The sequence below is a fragment of the Camelus bactrianus genome, chromosome 5, assembly GCF_048773025.1.
Source record: "Camelus bactrianus isolate YW-2024 breed Bactrian camel chromosome 5, ASM4877302v1, whole genome shotgun sequence".
NCBI classification, from domain to species: Eukaryota; Metazoa; Chordata; class Mammalia; order Artiodactyla; family Camelidae; genus Camelus; species Camelus bactrianus.
The window spans coordinates 17659157-17679429 of record NC_133543.1 but is presented as its reverse complement, the minus strand read 5'-3'; the positions used below and the strand labels follow the sequence as shown (position 1 = coordinate 17679429).

Genomic DNA, 20273 nt, shown 5'->3' with positions numbered 1-20273 from the left:
GAACGATAGCATTCCTAAACTGGAGATTCTTGATAGACCTGCTTTCAGTAAGGCAGCTATGGTGAAATTGCCTTTCTTTTTTACATAAGAACTTAAATTGCAACAACAAAAATCATGGAAATTACTAGCTAGTAGCTACTAGCTTACTGACTCTGATTTATTTTCTAAAAATCAAAAGAGGAATTATGGAATTTTAGAGTTAATGTTAAGATGATTTTAGAAATGTTAACATTAAGGTTACTGAAGTGAATTGATCTATGTGATTTTAAAAGTGCCTGTCATTTTTTTAGTTTTTAATTGTAGAAAATTTCAAACGTACACAAAAATAGGCAATATAATACAACAAATACTATGTTGAGTACTCAGACCCAACATTTGCCATAGTGTTTCCTTTATACTGCCACCTACTCTTTTCATATTTGAAACAAATCTTAGATATCAAATCATTTTGCCTATAAATATTTTAGTGTGTATCTCTAAAAGATAAGGAGTGTTTTTCCTTCTAAACAAAACCACAATACCATTATCACACCAAATTATAATTAACAGTACTAACCTAATACTAACAATAGCCAATATTCAGATTTCCAGTTGTCTCATATAAATCATGTCTTTAAATTTTAGAGCAGCTTCATTAAAATATAATCCACATACCATAAAAGTTACCCTTTTTCAAAGTGAACAGTTCATTGGTTTTTAGTATATCACAGAGCTTTGCAACCATCATTGCTATCTAATTTTAGGACATTTTCATCACCCAAAAAAAGGCACTCTGTACCCATTTTCCTTCACACCTTCCCCAGCCTTCCCCCAGCCCTGCCCTAGGCAACCAACTGTCAGTCTACTTTCTGTCTCTATACATTTTTGCCTGTTCTCGACCTTTCATATAAATGGAATCATACAATTTGGTCTTTTGAAATTGGTTTCCTTAAATTAGCATAATATTAAAAGGTTTATACATTCTGTGGAATATATCAGTACTTTTTTCCTTCAATAATATTTCACTGAATAGATATATCATATATTCAAATGTTGATGGGCATTTAGATTGTTTCCACATTTTGACTGTTATGAATAATGATGCCGTAAACATTTGTGTATATGTTTTTGTGTGAAAACGTTTTTATTTCTCTTGGGTGTATACTCAGGAGTGGAATTCCTGGGTCGTATGGTAACTCTGTCTAACCTTTTGAGGATCCCCCAGACTGTTTTCCAAAGCAGCTACAGTAATTCCCCTGGCAGTGTAGGGGGGTTCCATTTTCTCCACATCATTGTTATCACTTATTATTACCTATCTTTATTTTAGCCATGCTATTGAATACAAAGTGACCTTGTGGTTTTGATTTGCATTTCTGTAATAACTTATGATATCAAGCATCATTTCATGTGGCCATTTATTTGTATATCTTCTTTGGAGAACTGTCCAAATCTTTTGTCCATTTTTCAATTTGCTTTTTTGTCATTTTATTGTTGAATTGTAAGAGTTCTTTATATTTTCTAAATACAAGTCTCTTACAGATCTATAGTTTACAAATGTTTTATGCTGTTCTTTCACTTTCTTGATTAAGTCATTTGAAACACAAAAGTTATTTTGATCAAGTCCAGTTCTGTTTGTTTGTTTTTAATCACACATACTTCTGGTTAGCTAAGAAATCATTACCTAACTTAAGATCACAAAGATATATTCCTCTGTTTTCTTTCAAGAGTTTTATAGTTTAGCTCTCACATTGAAGTGTCTGATCCATTTTGAGTTAATATTTGCACATGGTTTGAGGTAGGGTTCTAACTTCGTTCTTCTGCATGTGGATATACAGTTGTCCCAGCCCCATTTGTTAAAAAGACTATTCTTTCCCCATGAATGGTCTCTGGGTCCCTTGTCGAATATCAGTTGACCACAAATGTAAGGGTTTATTTCTGGACTTTCAGTTGTATTCCATTGATTTGTGTGTCTGGTCTTATGTTAATACCCACTGTTTTGATTACTGTAGATCTGTAATAAAATTTGAAGTCAGGAAATGTGCATCTGCCAACTCTGTTCTTTTTCAAGACTGTTTTCACAATTCTGGGTCCCTTGCATTTCCATATGAATTTTAGAATCAGTTTGTCCTCTCTGCAAAAAAAGCACAATAGGAATTGTATTAAATCTATAGATCATTCTGGGGATTATTGCCATCTTAATGATATTCCATCTTCCAAAGCATTAATACAAAATGTCTTCCCATTTATTTATGTCTTCATTAATTTCTTTCAACAGTGTTTTGTAGTTTTCAGTGTGCAAGTCAGGTACTTGTTTTGTTAAATTTATTCTTAAGTTTTTTAGTCTTTTTGGTCCTATTCTAAGTGAACTTATTTTCTTAATTTCATTTTTGGACTATTCATTGCTTGGGCATAGAAGTAAAACTGATTTTGCATATTAATCATGTATCCTGCAACTTTGCTGAAATCATTTATTAACTCTAACTTTTTTTTGTATGTGTGAAAGTAAATTCCTTAGGATTCTTTTTATACAAGATTATGTTATTTGCAAATAGAGATAGTTTACTTATTCCTTTCCAATATAGATGCCTTGGTTTTCTTTTCCTTTTTGTCTTATCTCATCTTATCTTGTATTATTTCTTCTCTTCGTCTACCCAAGTGTCCTGGCTAGAACCTCCAGCACAGTGTTAAATAGAAGTGGTAAAACCAACCATCCTTGTCTTGTTCCTGATCTTAGGGGTACAGTTTTCTGTTTTTCACCAATAAATATCATATTAGCCATGGATTTTTCATTAACACCCTTTATCAAGTTGAGAACATTTTTCTCTGTTACTAGTTTGTTGAGGATTTTCATCATGAAATGGTGTTCAGTTTTGTCAAATGCTTTTTCTGTATCTGTTGAGATAATCATGTGGTTTGTGTCTTTTAATGTAATACACTAGATTGATTTTTGGATGTTAAACTAACCTTTCATTCCTGAAATAAGTCTTACTTAGACATGGTGTGTAATTCTTTTTATACATTCCTTGACTTGATTTGCTAGTATTTTCTTAAGGTTTTGTATCTATATCCATCTATACATACATAATAGATTTTTTTACTTTTAATTGTAGGAAAATACACAATATAAAATTGACCATCTTAACTATTTTTAAATATACAATCCAGTAGTGTTAAGTATATTCACCTTATTGTAAAACCAGTCTCTAGAACTTTTTTGTCTTGCAAAACTAAAACTCTATACCCGTTAAACAACAACTGTCCATTTTTTTCTCCCTTAACCCCTGGCATCCGCCATTCTACTTTCTGTTTCTATAAATTTGACTACTGTAGATACATCTTATAAGTGGAATCATACAGTTTTTGTCTTTTGTGACTAGCTTATTTCACTTAGCATAATATCCTCAAGGTTCATCCATATTGTAGCGTGTGTCAGAATTCCCTTTCTTTTTAAGGCTGAAAAATATTTAATTGTGTGTATAACCACATTTTGCATATCCTTTCATTTGTTGATGGACATTTGGGTTGTTTTCACCTTTCAGTTTATTGCTAAATAATGGTACTATGAACCTGGATGTATAAATATCTCTTTTAGACAGTGCTTTCAATCTTCTTGGGTACATACCCAGAAGTCAAATTGCTGGATCTTTTCATATATCATGAGTTTTGGTTTTGGTTCCTACAGCTTGTGTAAAGTCAGGATTCAGATATGGTCCACACATTTGGAGTGATTTATATGTCTCCTGAATCTCCTTTAATCTGTGTCTTCTTCCTGCATCTTTCTTCTTTTTTCTTGCCATTTACTTGTTAAATAAACCAGGTTGTTTGTGTTGCATATTTTCTCATAGACTGGATTTTGCTGATTGCATTCCCAAGATGGTGTTCTTTATATTTCTCAGAAGTGGTAAATGGGTCTGTAGGCTTTAGCAGCTTAGGTGGTAATTACGTTCTTCCTTCAAGAGGTACATGATGTCTGTGCTTTCCTTTTTGTGATGTTAGCAGCCTTGAGTGATCAATGTCTTCATCATTAATTCATTGGGCTTGCAAAATGATGATATTCTATCATTCTTTTTTTTTTTATTAGTTGTAATACTTCTTTAAAGAGAAACCTCTCATCTGCTATTTGGTTAACCAATGGTACAATCTGTACAGGCAAGACAAGATAAACGCTTGATGCTTTCCCTTTATTTACAAGTTTTCAATATAATGAATTGGTTCATTGGCCTCTCTCAGTAATGAACACTTACTGTTGTTTGTTTTGGTATTACTTTTGAAATCATGGATTTAAACATATGTGATATGTTTCAACCCACTGTAATTATTTTTCTTTTTTTTCAAAAAAATTTTATTGTTGTATAGATTTATAATGTTTCAGGTATACAGCAAAGTGATCCAGTTATATATATTTCTTTTTTGGATTATTTTCCATTATAGTTTATTACAAGATATTGAATATAGTTCCCTGTGCTATACAGTAGATCCAATTATTTTTCTTAGTGATGCCTAAACTGTTCCATTTTTGGTCATGGGAGTCTATTCAGCCTAGCTCCTGAGGCTAGTAACTTTGATAGCTTCCTTGCTATCTGTAAAGATATTCAGACGCCAGCTTGTACATTTCCTGCCCCAGACTCAGAATCAATAATTTCTCCAAAAGGCCCTGGTTCTTTTTATTGGGAAATTATTTAGGGACCACCTTCTAAGCTCTAGGGGTTCTTATTGCTTTTGGGTAAATGTTAGTAATTGTCTCTGGAAATCTTCAATTGCCAGAGATAGGAAAACAAGCTTATCATGAGTTAATATTGGTGCTTCCAATACAGATTCAGACCACAGTGTTTTTACTTACAATTTTCTTTTTTTTTTTTCTTTTTTCTTTTTTCTTTTTCTTTTTTCTTTTTTTGAGGGGGAAAGTAATTAGGTTTACTTACTTATTTTTTTAGAGAAGGTACTGGGAATAGAACTCAGGAATTTGTGTATGCTAAGCATGAGCTCTACCACCTGAGCTATATCCCACCCCACCCCCATTGCCATTTTCTACTTACGTCTTTGTCCCTTTTCTTCTTTAACGTGAATGGTGGTTCTCTACAATACCAGAAATGAAATAGTTAGAATATCACAAGTACACTTTTGTTTTATTCCATATTACCCAATAACAGTCTCAGAATAATGAAACAAACAACTACAACTACCAACAGTCTAGTTACCAAAAAGAATTTTCAATTTTTCTGCAGTTCTTTTTTCTTTGGGATAGATAATCTACAAGAGAAATATAGCAAATTACTGTTTCAGGGTCCTCTGAAATAGCTCCTCTCTATGTGGTTATGCCATCAACTAGATACATTGATTTGTCTCATGTTATTTTCAATTTATAGAGACTTTTAAAATTAATGTTTTAATTATGGGATATCTTTACATGGTTCCAAATTAAAATCTATAAAAGAAGGAAGTACGTTCAATGAAGTCTAGTCTCTGTCCCTGTCCTACACCCTATTCACTCCTTTATAGGAAGTCTTTTTTTTTTTAATGATTTATTCTTCCCTCCCTTTTTTCTTAACATATATATTAAGATAGATTCATATTTGTATCCTCCCCCTGCTTTCTTTTATAAAGATAATGTATTCTCTGCACTTTTCTCTGCCTTGCCTTTTTCACTTAATGAAATATCCTGGATTCATTGTATAGTAGTCTGTAGACTTTTTTCCTTTTTACCCAAAATAGATAGGATTCCACTGTGAGGATGTACCAGATTAGATTACTTACCCAGTACCTTACGGATGACAATTTGAATTGTTTCTACTTTGTTGTTATTACAAATAATGCAGCAGTGAATAGCTTCAGTTATGAGTAAATGTTTTCAGTTTCTTTTTCTAGTTTATATATTGGATAGATTCCTAGAAGTGAGATTGCTGGGTCAATATGAAAATTATTGTAATTTTGTTGGATGCTACCAAACTTCCATCCATAGGGAATGCAGTGTTTTACATTCCTCATAGCAATGGATGAGTGAGTTTTGCCAACAAGATATTTTGTCACACTTTTATTTTTTGCCAGTCTTTTTGTGAAAAGTGGTATCTCTCTGCAGTTTTACTTTGTATTTCTTGTATAAACAAGCCAAGTGAGATGTTTGTTATTTTTTTGCTTGTGTTTTGGTTTTTCTGATAAATTCTGCTTTTTATTTTTTATTTTTCAGAGTCAATACAGATTTGTATGTGAAGCTATTTTGAAAGTTTATGAAGAAGGATTTGTTAAACCTTTAACGACATCAACAAATAAATAAGAAAACAAAGATCTGGGATATGTGTTGGAAAACTGCTTTCCGTTCACTGTGCCATAATACTGCTTGCAGGAAATGGCATCTGAACAAAAAATTGAAGAACTAACAAAAACTGAAAACTTCAGCACTGTTGCACTTTATGTTATAAAAAAAAGTCACTCTCAAAATCAATAGTTCATGTGTTTGAAGACTATTTCATGCTTTGCTCCGAACAAATAGTGAATAACTGAGTATGTTCAGGGTAATTTATGAAATCTTGTGGTGGTGCCATGCAGTCCCCTTTGGTAGAATTGCCACAAACAAGGGTCAGAATTATCATCTCTGTTATACAACCTGTATCTTAAAAGCAAAAAGAAGTAAACATCAGGAGTCAGCTCTGATGTTTTCCAGTGATTCATGTACTTACTATACTGATTACCAGATTTTATTTTTTAAATTTTAGCAATATCATTCTCAATATTAGCCAATACACTGCCTATGGATGCAGCACATCTTTCCCTACACTCCCCCTGTAGAGACCTGCTGTTCATAAGAAGAAAGATGGAATTTGCTTTTCCCAGGAAATGCTGCACATTGTCCATTTACCAGCATCTTATAGAAGGTATAAATATGAATCTACAAATTTTCTTGAATTTAGTAATGTAACTTATATTTATCATAAGGTTGGCTTATTCCAAATCACGTGATTTCACATACTTGATGTAAAGGAATGCATGCATTGTGTCTTAACCCCTTAAGTGCCTTGAGACATCTTTGTATGTCTAATGAAAGGCACTCATTTGACCCCACTAGGAGGTATGTATGTATATTGTACATTTACAGTTTTATGCAGTTTAAATCAGTTCACATTTTTAAAAATAGCTTCTTGTATCGAGAGTTATACAGTCAAAGGAGGGTAAAGAAATTCTATTTCTTACTCAATTCCTGTATTTTGCCACAAGAAGCCAAGATGATTTGTGTTCTACTGAGTGAGCGCTCTGCTGCTATGGAATTATTCGAAATCTGCACATTCCTTTCCTGAGGGACAAGGGTTACAGTTTAGCAGCTCAAGTTAAAAGATGCTTTATTCTGCAAATTTCATATTTATTTTATCCCTAACTTTAGAAATGGCATCTAATATACACATTAAAGTTAAACCTACTGATACTCTAAGCTAAAGAAAGAGCAGGTAATTGTGATTTATTTCAGTGACTAACTAAATTATTACTCTTCAGCATTCATTTCAGTTCATATCAGGCTTTGTTCACGATGGTCTGTTGGCTGGGATACTACATACAAGGAATGAAAAATTACTGAATTATTTCTAAATGTGATCCCTCAATAACTGAAATGAGGGTTTTCTTGTCATTTAGTGTACAAATAAATTACTCCAGTTTATATATACTTATTAAGTTATAAGCATGTTAATATGGAGAGTTGATTGTCCAGCCTGATGGGGATCTGATTCCCTTTAAGGATGTGTGTATTTTCCTCTTCAGGTTTTTTTATTTTTAAGTCTACAGAGAGATAGAAGTTTAAAATTGCCCAGTTTTAATATAAGTGGAAATTTTCTCAGCTATTGAAATGTTTTATTACACAATTATTTTATATAGATTATGGTTAAAATAGATTCATTTACTAGTGGTTTCTGAATATTTCTGTATAGTCTTGATAAAATTTAGAGTTGAGTGGTAGATATTTTGGAATGTCATTTAGTATGAGGGGAAAGATGTACATTTTAAAATCCTAAGTATACTCTAAATGATGTTATTTCAAATATTCAAAATCCATAATTGTAAATTTTAGGAAGTTAAGTCCTAAACATTAATAGCCAAGATACCAAATAAATTATTGTATTAAAATATTTTACCTTTTTTTTAAAGAGAAAAGTAAGCATAACCTTTATGTCTCAAAGAGAAATTCTCTTACCTATTTCTGGATTTCACAGTCAAGACAGTATAAAATAGTAAATAACTACATACAGTCTCATTTGAACATTCCATTCTCTACCAAAAGATAAATGTAATTTAGGCTGCTATATGACATCATGGTAAGTTGAAAAGTGAAAAAGTAAAATGTTGGGGGTCTACATAATTAATACTGTTTTGGCAGTAGTTTTTCACCTAAATTAAATAGAAAACCTATCCTAACTATATGGATAGAATCTGACAACCATAGATTAAAAATGTTACAGTTGTATAGATATAAATAGATAAATGTCATAGTTGGCATGTTATTTTATTTAGGGCTTTGTTTATACTTCTGAGATTAACTCAGTAATTTGTTGGTAATGAGCACTGCTGCCTTTCTTAAATCATTAATGCCAGTCTTTAAATGATAATATGTTACAAGCTTAAAATTACATTTAAATTTCTCATATGTGAATTTTTCATCTGGGAGCGACCCTCTGTTAGTATTTTTATGTACAGAAAAGATCCTTTTTAAACGACATACTTATTAGGATCTTAACTTTAAAATAAATGATCCTTCACAACTTCTAAAAGTTAATGTGCTAGTATGGTTCTCTGTTCACCTAACAGATAAAACTTTACCCATTATGCCTGAGAATTTTTTAATCTGTTTATCAATCTAAATAGGGTACTAGGAATAATCCCAGCTTTCATACACCAAGAAGTTCTAGATTCCATTCATATCAATGTAATACTGTGTGACCAAATTTATTGTATCTCTCCCCTCTACTCTCCCCCTCCAGCAACTAATCTCCCCTTCCCTCCCTCACCCCACCCCCGGCCTCCACACACACACTCAAAAAATCAGTGCTGACTGTTATTCTCACAAGTAGAAACAGATATTGATAAATCAAGGAGCTTTTGTAAATGCTAAGAAATGTTTGTGAAAACCTTTCCTCTTTGATTTAAGATGATTTTACTATGTTCATCTCAGATGTTTTATTGAGTATCTTCTGATTTATGTCAGCACTGTGTACATAAGATGAGGAATATTTTGGTATAGACTACATTCACAAGAAGAAGTATTTGTTAAATCAGTGCTTCCATTCAAACTAGAAGAAGAGTAAGTAGCATAAGAAAAAATTTCCTTTGGTAGCACAAGTAGGAGGGGAAAAAAGGATTGATCATTCTGATTAAGAGTAAAGAGAAAATTTATATACAAAAACTGATTTCAAGTGTACAAAAGTATGTTAAGCCACGTAGACATTTGCTTGAAGGTTTCAAGTGCTAATATATACACATAGAGATGCTTTTGTGTGATTATATATTTCTGTGTTTCACAAAGGCTAATGCTAACAAACAGGTGTGAAGGATTATTTTAACTATAGAACTGTTTATAATCTGTTGGCAGATCTAATCAAGTATTTAAGCAAAAGTATCCTGTCTCCATTAGAAGCACTACAACTTGAGAGCTGAAAGAAACTGGAAAGATTTTATCCAATCTCATCTTCTATATAGGCAATGCATGAATCATAAATTCTTGTGAATTTTAGTCTATTTCAGTTCAAGAATTATACTCAGGCAGTGTTTTTACTTAATAACTATGATGACCTTAGAAGATGTCAGTTAATTTAGAAGATAAGTTGGCTTTAAAAGGAGTCCTAATTAGGACCCTGACTCAGTTTGCTAGTCGTGGTTCCCTGAGAAACAATAGCTTTTGTAAAGTATATAGGCTGATACACATGCAGTATGAAAACATTCTGAAATGCAAATTATAAGACTAATTTTTAAAAGCAATTAAACATAGAACTAAGATTTACAATGTATGTCTACTTGTTACATAATTTATGTTCATAATGTGAACATGGAGTAGAATTAAAGCATTACTTATTCTATAATCTTCTCAGGAAGGGAGAAGGAAACAAGAATTTTTAACTATTCTATTTAATATCTGAGTTTTGAATATTTAAAGATATTCTGATGGTAAGATTGCCAAAGTAGTTTTGAATTCATAAAAATTATTTATGCCACAATAATGTGGGATATGTTTACATCTCTTTTATTTTGCATTTAAGTCACTTACATTAAGGTCAATATTTGTAGGAACGTACATCTCTTAATAGAATGACAAGACAAAGATAAATTATGCCACAGCTTGCTTTTATGTAAACTGCCATCCACAAAGTAACTACTTTATATTAACATTGCTTACTTCGCACATTTGCTTCAGCTCTCCAACTGCAGTTTCTGCAACCATTTTTTTCTGGTGTTTCCTCCAAGGAAAATACCTATGTTTCTAAAACCCACTGAATTAATTTTATAAAATATTAAAATTACTGATCTGCTGGCAAAGATTAATTGGTGTCTCAGCATGAGCAAACATAATTTGTATCAATGTTTTATAAAATTCTTAAGAAAATTATATAGATACAAAGGAATTTACATAATAACAAAACTTATTTGAGGGCTAACTGCTAATAGATTATTTTAGCAATTTTATAAAAAGCCCCTGAAATTAATCCCTAAATTGTGTTTTTTTGTGTTCAACTTACTTCACAGTGTTTGCAACTATTTTCAACACAGTATTTTATTATACACAGACTTCACTTCCTCAGTAGCAATTACTACAGTAAGCCTTTCAATGTTATCAAAACCAAGTGCTATTTCAGCCAGATATTAGACATTTTATTTTTATAATCTTTGTGAAGTTATTTTGAGTAGACACCAAATAGTTACTTCTGTTTCTGCATCTAAATTTGCTGCTACTTATTTGTATGTTTTTCTACTGCAGTTTACTGTTGATTTCGAAAGTTTCGTAGTTATTGTTACTTTTATTATAGTAATCCAAGCTAAATGGGCAGCCACCCAGAAGTAGGGGTGCAATCTATCAAAGTTCACTTGACATGGTTCAATGCATAACTAAGTAAACCAGTTTTTTTTAATTTACAAAGTGAAAGGTATTAGAAGTATTGCAAGTTAAAGACTACAATTTTGGGAGGAAGTTCTAATGTTTAACTTCCTGTAACCTTTTAGAATTTCTAATACAAGAGTGAAATGTTTGAAAGCCTTGTTATGCTCATAGAAGTTTCAGTTAAACACTGTAGAATTTTCCTACCTATTGTTGTATAAATGATATAGAAAATATTTTTCTATGGACAAAGGATTGAAACTGTAAACTTCTTTTGCTTCATTGTTTAAAAATGAAAAAAATGATATTTGTATGTCTTTCATGCTGTAAAGAAATGAATGTATCTTTCAAATGTTATTAGAATTAAGATTTGATTCTAAGGATACTCTTTAAAAAAAAAGTTAGCAAGGGACTGAAAAAGAAGAGTGTTTTCCACTTCAGTATACAAAATGCAGTTTTAGAAGAAAAATGTAATTTTCTTTATAAACAAGAGCAGTCATTATTGAAGCGTATTTGAATATAATGTACCTTTTCCATTTTGTTTTGTGTTAGCTCTAGAATAGAAATTTTCCCCAAAATGTGTACATAACAATTTCTAAGTGTAAAATAATTGAATTCTAGACTTCTGGAGTGTGGAGGGGGTATGTGTGTGAGGGTAAGCATTTTGCTGCATGTGTTTACCATGACTTTGTCACTGTGTCAGCCACAAATGAGGACACCATCCTGAGAGCATGGGTGAAGCCAGAAAGTCGCTGCTAAGATTCACCCTCGTAAATATGTGCAGAGGCCCTGGTAAATAAATAATTTGCTTTTTATTCTCAGTATCTTGGACAGATAAGACCAGTGAGCCCAACTCTGACTTGTAGCAGTGGTGTCTTATATGTTTAAGGGTTTATTAATTCAGCTGAACAAAAAACAAAAAAGCCCTACATTTTAAACCAACAGACGTGATTAATTTGTTCAACAATTTCTTTAAAAATAATTACTATTTATCACTCATTAAGCTTGACTCAATGGGATCTTCATTATTTTACTCTTGTTTCCATCCCCCCAACTTATAAAAAATCATTAATTTTTCTTTACAGTAGAGTCTTTGTGAAATAACGTGATATTTTCCTTCATTAACTTTTGTTACACTGCTAAAGGCTTAGTATCAGGCCCCCTCAACCCTGGCAATTTCCAAAATTTAGCGAATATTACTTCTGATAATCGTAACTAAAATATCACATGACTATATGAAATTATTACCATGAAGCCTTCAAGGAGACTCAGCCCTACTAACAAATCTTAGACCAAAATAGGTGCTGATTTGAGGTTTCTCTAAATCCACTCACTGTAGTCACACTTGACTCCATTTTACCTTTTATTAAAAGAAGCTTTTTAGTTTCTACTCCTGAATTGTAGTGTTCCAGTTTTTGCCTTCCTGAGCAAGAAAATCTCAACCCAAGTCTGGGATTCTTTGGTATTCATCTTTTCCCACCCTTCGGTTAGTTGACAAGTTTATTCATGCTTTTTCTTGTATTCTCTAGAGTAGGTTGAATTTCGACGCTGAAGTTGATTTCTTGAATTACAAATAGCACTTTATTTCATGCTTACTACTGACTTAATTTATACATTTAAAAATAAAATCTATCCTAGGAGTTTTGTAAATATGGAAAAAAATATAATGGATTAGCATGTAGAGCTCATTGGATTGGACCCAAGTTTAAATGCTTTACAGTGATCTCTTGATCATTTGATATTTAAAAGGTAACTTGGGTGGTTTAGCTTTGCCACTTTTCTATAACTTATTTAGATAAAGGCTACGCACTTGACTGTCTTGCTGGACTCTCGGTTCTCTCAGCTAGCTTCAGCCAAGTTTGGTTCACTGTAATCATTTCTGCTTTGCATTTTTGTACATTGCATGACTACTTGGAAACCCATTTGTTTTGTTTTGAGTTGTACCTAGGTGTTAAGTCAGTGCTTCGCCACAAGTAAACTGAAGGAGGCAAAGTCTTGACACTTTATATTCATGTTGAGGGACAGGATTTAAGAGGCTAAAAACAGTTTATATTAAGCTGTTTTCATTTTCTGTCGTTAGAATATGTGCTTACGCAAAAACAACTGTCCAACCCAGTGTTCCTACAGCATCAGGACATTGCATTACAATCCATATTGTAATCTTTTCAAATAAGAAAAGCTAGCCTTTATTTTCTACAGTGTAGGCTTGATTTTAGGACAGATAGTTTACTATATACTCACCAATGATATTTTTAAGTAATAGTTTTAAAAATAATTATTTCTATGTAGAGGCTATTTTAATTTGGGATTTTTTTTTCCTTATAACAGGTGCTAAATGTAAATATGAAGGGCAAAAAGTCATTTAGTTAAGTCTAGTTTATTTCCTAATTAAATTATAATTTTACATTTCTGCTGCCATTTCACGTTTGATTGTACTGAACTAGTAACAAAATGGAATTAGCCCTTAATTTTTAAAATTCTCCTCCCCAATTTCACAAAAATATCTCTTTCCATATGGTTTCCATAGTTAGGAGGTAAAGAAGGTTAGTTAGGTTTCATTTAAAATGTATAAGCTTGAATTTGGTCAACACTGGATAATTTGAAATCATCACTATGCATTTGTCACTGCAGCTTACAATGTGCTTGAAAGGCCTTGTGTATTTGTCTTAATTTCAGTGAAAAATCAGAATTCCTGCAATTGATTTCATGTGAAAAAAATCTATGAATATTAACAGCAAACAGGATAAAAATGTTGATTTGCATCAAAACTGTTGTAGTCCTAAGAGCAATTTATGTTATGTGAAATGCTATTATTATATTTATTATTATACATATTTTGTTGGCCATAATTCATTTTGATTGAGAAATAGTTGTTCAGGTTCAAACGTGAAAAAACTCTAGCTGTGACTTTAAATTGTTCAATTGCAAAATAAAGATGTGCTTTAGTAATTTAAGTATAGGAGTTTTGAAGATTATTTTATGGGAATTTTTGTTGTTGGGCTTTTCTAACAATGGTTAGTTATACTCATTAGTGGGTGATCAGAAGAGACCGGCTGAATGCTAAATGTGAAACTTATTTCTAGAATTACTCACATAGCGGCTGTGTTTGGGGGTGGGTCAGTAAAGAATGAAAAGGGATTTAGAAGATTTAAAGAATGTCTAATGAGAAGCTCCTCCTTCACTATGGCCACTGCCTGGCTCCTCTCTTCTCCCAGCACCGGCCTCTGAACTCTGATATTCCTAACCTGAGATCTTGTCAGTCTAATTAAAGGTCATCTCTTTATATTTCTGAAGTCAGCTTGCCTCATATATTCCCCAAGAGCAGTTAGGTATGCCATTTTACATCTGTAAGAAAATTTCTTGGAGAAAATATGAATGAATAATTCAAGTAATTTTATATGTAAAGGAAAGCAAAAGTAAAGGTTTATGATTATGCCATGCCTCTGTTCTTATGTACATGATAATAAAACTTCAAGCTGTATTAGGAAGATATGAGAGTAGTTGCAAAAGCCTCTTCCCCATGCCCCACCCCTAAGGATAGTGCCCCTCAAACCAATGGCAACCTCTGTTAAATTTCTAGTACTTTCTTCTAGGAAAAAAGTGTTGCACAAGCATCTGTGTGACTATATACATTTTGTTAAGGCCAAAGGGATTGTGCACTATGTTTTGCAGCTTGCTTTCTCATCTTGGAAATATTTTCATATCAGCATACTCAGATCTACCTCATTCTTTTTAATCACTGCCTTGTACTCCATCGTATGGATGGATATACCATGATTTCATTTCTTGATGGACACTTGTTTCCAGTTTATACTGTACAGTGTTGAAGTGAACATCCTTATGCAGATATTTTCATTAATCATTGCAAGAATATGCATAGGATAAATTTCTAGCAGTAGGATTGCTAGGTCATAGGGCACTTGCATTTTTAAAATTTTAATAATTGCTCTCAGAGAAGATTATATCAGTTTATGCTTTCACCAAACATGTAAGAATGTCCGTTTCCCCACTTCTTATTAGGACTGATATCAAACTTAATTTATTGGCTCATCTCATACATGAAATAATATCTTATTTTGACATTCATGTATAAAGAGGTTAAGTAGATTTTCCTGTCTTTACTGATCTCTTGTATTTCTGGTTCTCTAAATTCCATATTGATACCCTTTGCTCACTTTTTATCAGGTGGTTTTATGTTTTATTTACATGAGATGTTGGAAATTAAAGAAATTAGTCACTTACAGTCACATATGTTGCAAAACCTTTTTCTTGTGGTGGTGTTTGTCTTTAACTTCATTCTTTGGGGCTGGGAGGTATGATGATGTTTTAATATTTTTATAAACAAATGTATTGATCTTCTCCTTAATGACTTCTAAATTTGGGGTATTCTTGCAAAAGCTTTACTCTAACACCTTTTAATGTTCTGTCTGTGGCTTAAGCTTTCTTAATCACCATCCAAATAACCTACTCATACACTGGGCCCTTTTGTTGGAAAATAGGCCTTTAAAATGTGATGATTCTCTCTTTAAAGGAAAGTTGAGGTTTAGGTTATTTTTAACAAAACTCATATCTAAACCCAGTTTTTTTTTATTTGTTTATTTAGTTTATGTAAAATTAAATGAGAGGGGCGGGTATAGCTCAGTGATAGAGTGCTTGCTTAGCATTTGTGAGGTGCTGGGCTCAATCCCCAGTACCTCCATCAAAAAATAAATAAATAAAAATAAAAAATGGTTAAGGTGAAAAAAAAAACCCTAAATTAAAAGATATCCTCTTATGTACTGAAAAAGGTACAGAATCACAGGTTTTAAGAGCTGGAAGAGTTCTCAGGAATCATCTGTTCTAATTACCTCATTTTATAGATGAGAAAACTAATGCCAAGAAAGATTGAATACTTGTCCAAGGGAGTTAGTGGCAATGTGGTCATCATATTGTAGACTATATGGTCTCCCAGTACCTTTGCAGACTCTGGTATCAAGCAATAGTCACAGGTGTGGGGCAGTCATCAAAAGACCTCCTTACTCAAAGTGTGACCCACTAATGGGCAGTGTCAACAAATTGCGAGCTTGTGGGTCATGCAGAGTCTCAGGCCCCACCCCTGACTTGAACCCTTTAACAGAAGCTCCAGGTGACTCATGTGCACATTAACTTCTAGAAGCCCTGAGCCTTGGCTCCTTCTCTTTTCTTCCCTTAAGTCTCTCAGTCTCATCCTGGTTTCACCATTAGGCAAACCTGATGGCAAAATGTTTTCACTTCCGCCTTTCTATTACTCAATATTATGAACTTGCCTGGAGCCATGCAAGGTTTTCCGATTTTTTTTCCCTAGCAGGATAAAGGAGGAGTGTACACCACCAGTTCTGTTCCAGGTAATTTGAAACAAAGTAATGCATGAAATATGGATTCATGAAACACGAATGCTTAGGTCTTATTTCCTGAATTTCCAGAAGTAGGGAAAAGCCTGAGTGCTTTGGAACAAGAAGTGACTTGTCTTCAGTTTATGTTTCATGTTGCTTCACTGCACACCTCTACTCCAGCCATCCCCCATTTTTCAGTTGGCCTTTGTGGCCAATACTTCAGTATGAATTAGTTTAAGGTCTTACTCCTCCCAGGAATACTTGCAAAGAGAGGAAGGGTGGGCTTTCAAACATGAGATTCTGGCTCAAGAAAGATTTAACTGAGTAAAGAGAGCATGAAACTAGGCCGAGGCCATGGTCTCATTCTAGGAGACCCTTGTCTTCTACTTGCAGCAGGCAGGTATTTTTGTCACTTGATCTGTAAAATTTACATTATCTTATATGTAGTATTGTGTTTTTGAAAAAATGTTCAGGTATTTTATGTAAGTCTCTGTAACTATGCTGTGAGGAAAGTGGTATCATCCTCATTTTATAGACTTAAAGTTGTTTTAGATCTTTATCTTTTAGCTTCTGAAGTGTGGGCTCTTTGCAGTACACTCATAAAATTCTCTTAGTGGTGTTTCCTGATAAGTGTTTTAATTTATTTGACTTGTGCATATTTTTTGACTAGGTCGTGCTCGCCTACGTCCAGTGTTTGAAAAACAAGTTCTTCACGATTCCCACTCTCCCAAGGGTATTTTCTTTCCAGTGGAGCCTTTTGGAGGGCAAGGCTGCTTCACTCTAGGAGGACTGAATCTCATATCGGAACTCTCTCTGCTCCACTCTACTCAGCATACCTTGGCATGAATGGCCCCCACCAGCGTGGACCAATTCAGAAAAGCTGACTAAGAAAGTGAAGAGCTTGGCAATCAGGATAAGGGGAGAAGATTTTGCAGACTTGGGACCAATAGTCTCAATTATTTAAAAGGTTGTGATATGAAGGAGGGATTATGTTTCTTCTTGGTGGGTAGAAGCTGATTTATGATGAAGATAATCAGGTTTGAGTTTTAGGGCTCCTTACTTTAAGGGTTCCTTCCAAGACACTGTATCTAATTTTGAATCTTTAAGTAAATTTGTGTTATTTTAAAAACATAAGCCCTCTCCACTCCCCCCACCAATTGTATGATTTTTAGAACCAATAAAACCTAGATCTCCCCCTTTCTGTGACTCCAGAGAGCAAACTAGGACCTGAAATAGAAGCGGAAATCTAGGGTGTGGATGTTAGTTCAATAGAGAAAAATCTTTCCATGGCCAGGACTATTCCACCAAAAGTGCGTTATTCTAATAAGCACTTTTTATAGCTGATCCACAGTTATTCTTCCTAACAACACCCCCTCTCTCCTGCTAATAGAACATGGATTTGTTCAGGAAGTTAATGGGGAGCCCTTAATCTCAGAGAGAGCAGGCCCTTCCCTAAGCCCCAGGAGTGAGATATAATCAGTCTAAACCAGTTATGGTATTCTCTTTCCCTGTGGCCAGTAATTAGTCTAAGTATGGCAGATAATCCAGTTCTGACCAATGAGACTGCTGATGGGACTTCCTTCCGTGAATTAAACAGACAAGGCTTCAGGAAAAGAAGATCTTTTTCTTTCCCTTTCATTTCTGAAACTCAGGTAGGGGAGCTGGAGATACTGCACCCGTCCTGTGGCCAGTAGGCTAGAAGTGTAAAAACCATGGTCAACATACCAAGGATGGCAGAACAGAAAAGGAGTTTATTTAGCATTGTTGAGGAGCTGAACCAATACTAGGCAACCACCTATCTTTAGATTACTTATATTTAAAAAAACTCATTTATTTAAGCTACAGTTAATTGTATTCTTGATCACTTGCAGCCAAATGCATTTTTATTTAATTCAGCTGTGTTCAAGAAGATAGCCTTCTCTGTCTCTGGTGGGAGGTGATTAGCAGACTAAAAAGACACTACAAAATAGGAATGTTGCAGATGGTATTTATAACTGGGAGAGAGAATATGGGGAGGTGATGAATTGTTATGAGGAATAATCTTACACGATTAGAGTACAAACAACTTCCTATGATTAGGTCCTTAGGTTTCATTCCCTCTCCAGGTCTTCATATTTCCTTCAGTCTATAACCATCTTTCTCAACCTATTTCTCTCACCTCAGTGACAGCCTCCCTCAGCCCTACTCTTGATGGGAGGTAGAAAAAAGGATTGAGCAGAAGAGGGAAATAGGACACTTTCTCTAAACTAGTGTGCTATGCAATGAGGACAATGAAGTAGGTTTGTAAGTACTGACAGAAGATGCTTCCACTGTTGATCAGGAAACAGAAAAATTACAATACAGCTTTCACCGTGTAAACCCTGGATAATACTTGAAGGGAAACAACACTTGGTCGACTGAGGGGATGGCGCTCAAGACCATACAGTTTTCAAATCAGGGTAATCAAACCCCTGGGGAGATGTGAAAGCTTTCCAAAGGGTAGTTAGCTCAAATAGTTTGTTTTTTTTTTTTTAACATTTTACTAGGGAAAAAAATTTAAACTCTTACATAAAACAGAATAGTTTTGTTAGGTAGTTTAGACAGAAATGAGCACTAGGCAGGGGGAGAGGAAGGGGAAAGGAACAACTCAGAAAATGGCAGTGTGTATGTCTGCATTCAGGAAAAAGGACTCCTGAAATCTTTACTTTCTCTAAATGAGGGCCAGTAAAAGAAGCCAGTTAAAATCAAAGCGCTGCAGCTGCGAATGGGAGGGGGCCCTGGTATAACTTGACCCAATGAACCTGCCCAAAAGGGGATGGGCGTGCCAGAGTGCAGCGAACCTGAGTTGTCAATCAATCAATCAATCAAGCAATCATGAAACCAGGATATAAAAACAGGAAAAACAAAAGAGTGGCGCCATTTTTTCCTCTCTTGGAATGGCCCGCTCCCAATTCTTGGGAGTGTACTATGTTCTACTATTTTTTTTTTCACTAATAAAAATCTTGCTTATATCATGCTTTCTATCTGTCATCAAAATTTCTTTTTTTTCGGGTGACTAAGAACCGAGGTAATTCTTATTTTCCTTTTCCTGGTAACAGTTTAATGTACCTATTACCTACTTCAACCCATGGCCCTTTCTTGTTTCATCTATAGGTCTACCACTTCCCTCCCTCCCGTGTCATCATCATAATCACTGCTTTTTTATTGAGCTAAAGTTCAAAGATGACCACCAATCTCTCCCACCCCTGTGTATCCAAGCTGCTCTCCCATGAAGAAGTGATGAAAATGTTCCATAATTAGATTTTTGTGATGGCTGCACAACTTTTTAAATATGCTAAATGCCATTGAAGTGTACACTTTAAATGGGGGGGATGTATCATAGCTGAATTACATCTCAATAAAGCTATTTTTAAACAGTAGAGAAAGAAAATTTCTCTAATACTCTTAAAAGAAAAAAAAAAAAAAAGAGGTGGAATCCTGTTCCCATTCCTTTTGAAACTGGTCTGGCCTTGTAACTCACTTTGACCAATAACAGGCTACAGAAGTGACACCGTGTGACTTCTGGGCATTGCCCTTAATAGGCCTTGGAACTTCAGTTTTCACTTTTTGAGAGGCTTAAGCCACTTCAACTAACTTACTAGAGTGGCCCAAGCAGAACTCAGGTGGTCTTTTGAGCCACCCTAGCTGAGATGTCACACAGATGAGTGAAGCCATTTTGGCAGCTCCAGCTCCTGTTGAGTTGCCCCAATCAACACCACACGGAGAAGAGATGAGCTGCCCCTGCCAAGCCCCACTGTTCAGTCTTGGGCTGGGGGAGGAACAGGCAGTGTCAAACCCTAGGAAGGGGCTCTATGAGTATTGGTCTCTTCTCCTTCCAGCCTAGGCCCTCCACTTAACCC

At 34.2% G+C, this 20273-nt stretch overlaps 1 protein-coding gene across 6 annotated transcripts in view; it reads left to right on the top strand.

Annotated features, from left to right (window-relative positions):
- PTPN4 (protein tyrosine phosphatase non-receptor type 4) overlaps positions 1–13998 on the top strand; it is a 152453-nt gene extending 138455 nt beyond the window's left edge. For 5 of the 6 annotated variants that reach the window (XM_074363510.1, XM_074363508.1, XM_074363506.1 and 2 more), the window contains one exon: positions 6164–13998. In XM_074363510.1, coding sequence (XP_074219611.1) covers positions 6164–6250 — 87 coding nt within the window. In that variant the 3' untranslated portion in view covers positions 6251–13998. The remainder of the gene's footprint in view (positions 1–6163) is intronic. The other variant, XR_012506948.1, reaches the window with a different exon arrangement.
- The last annotated feature ends 6275 nt before the right edge of the window (positions 13999–20273 follow it).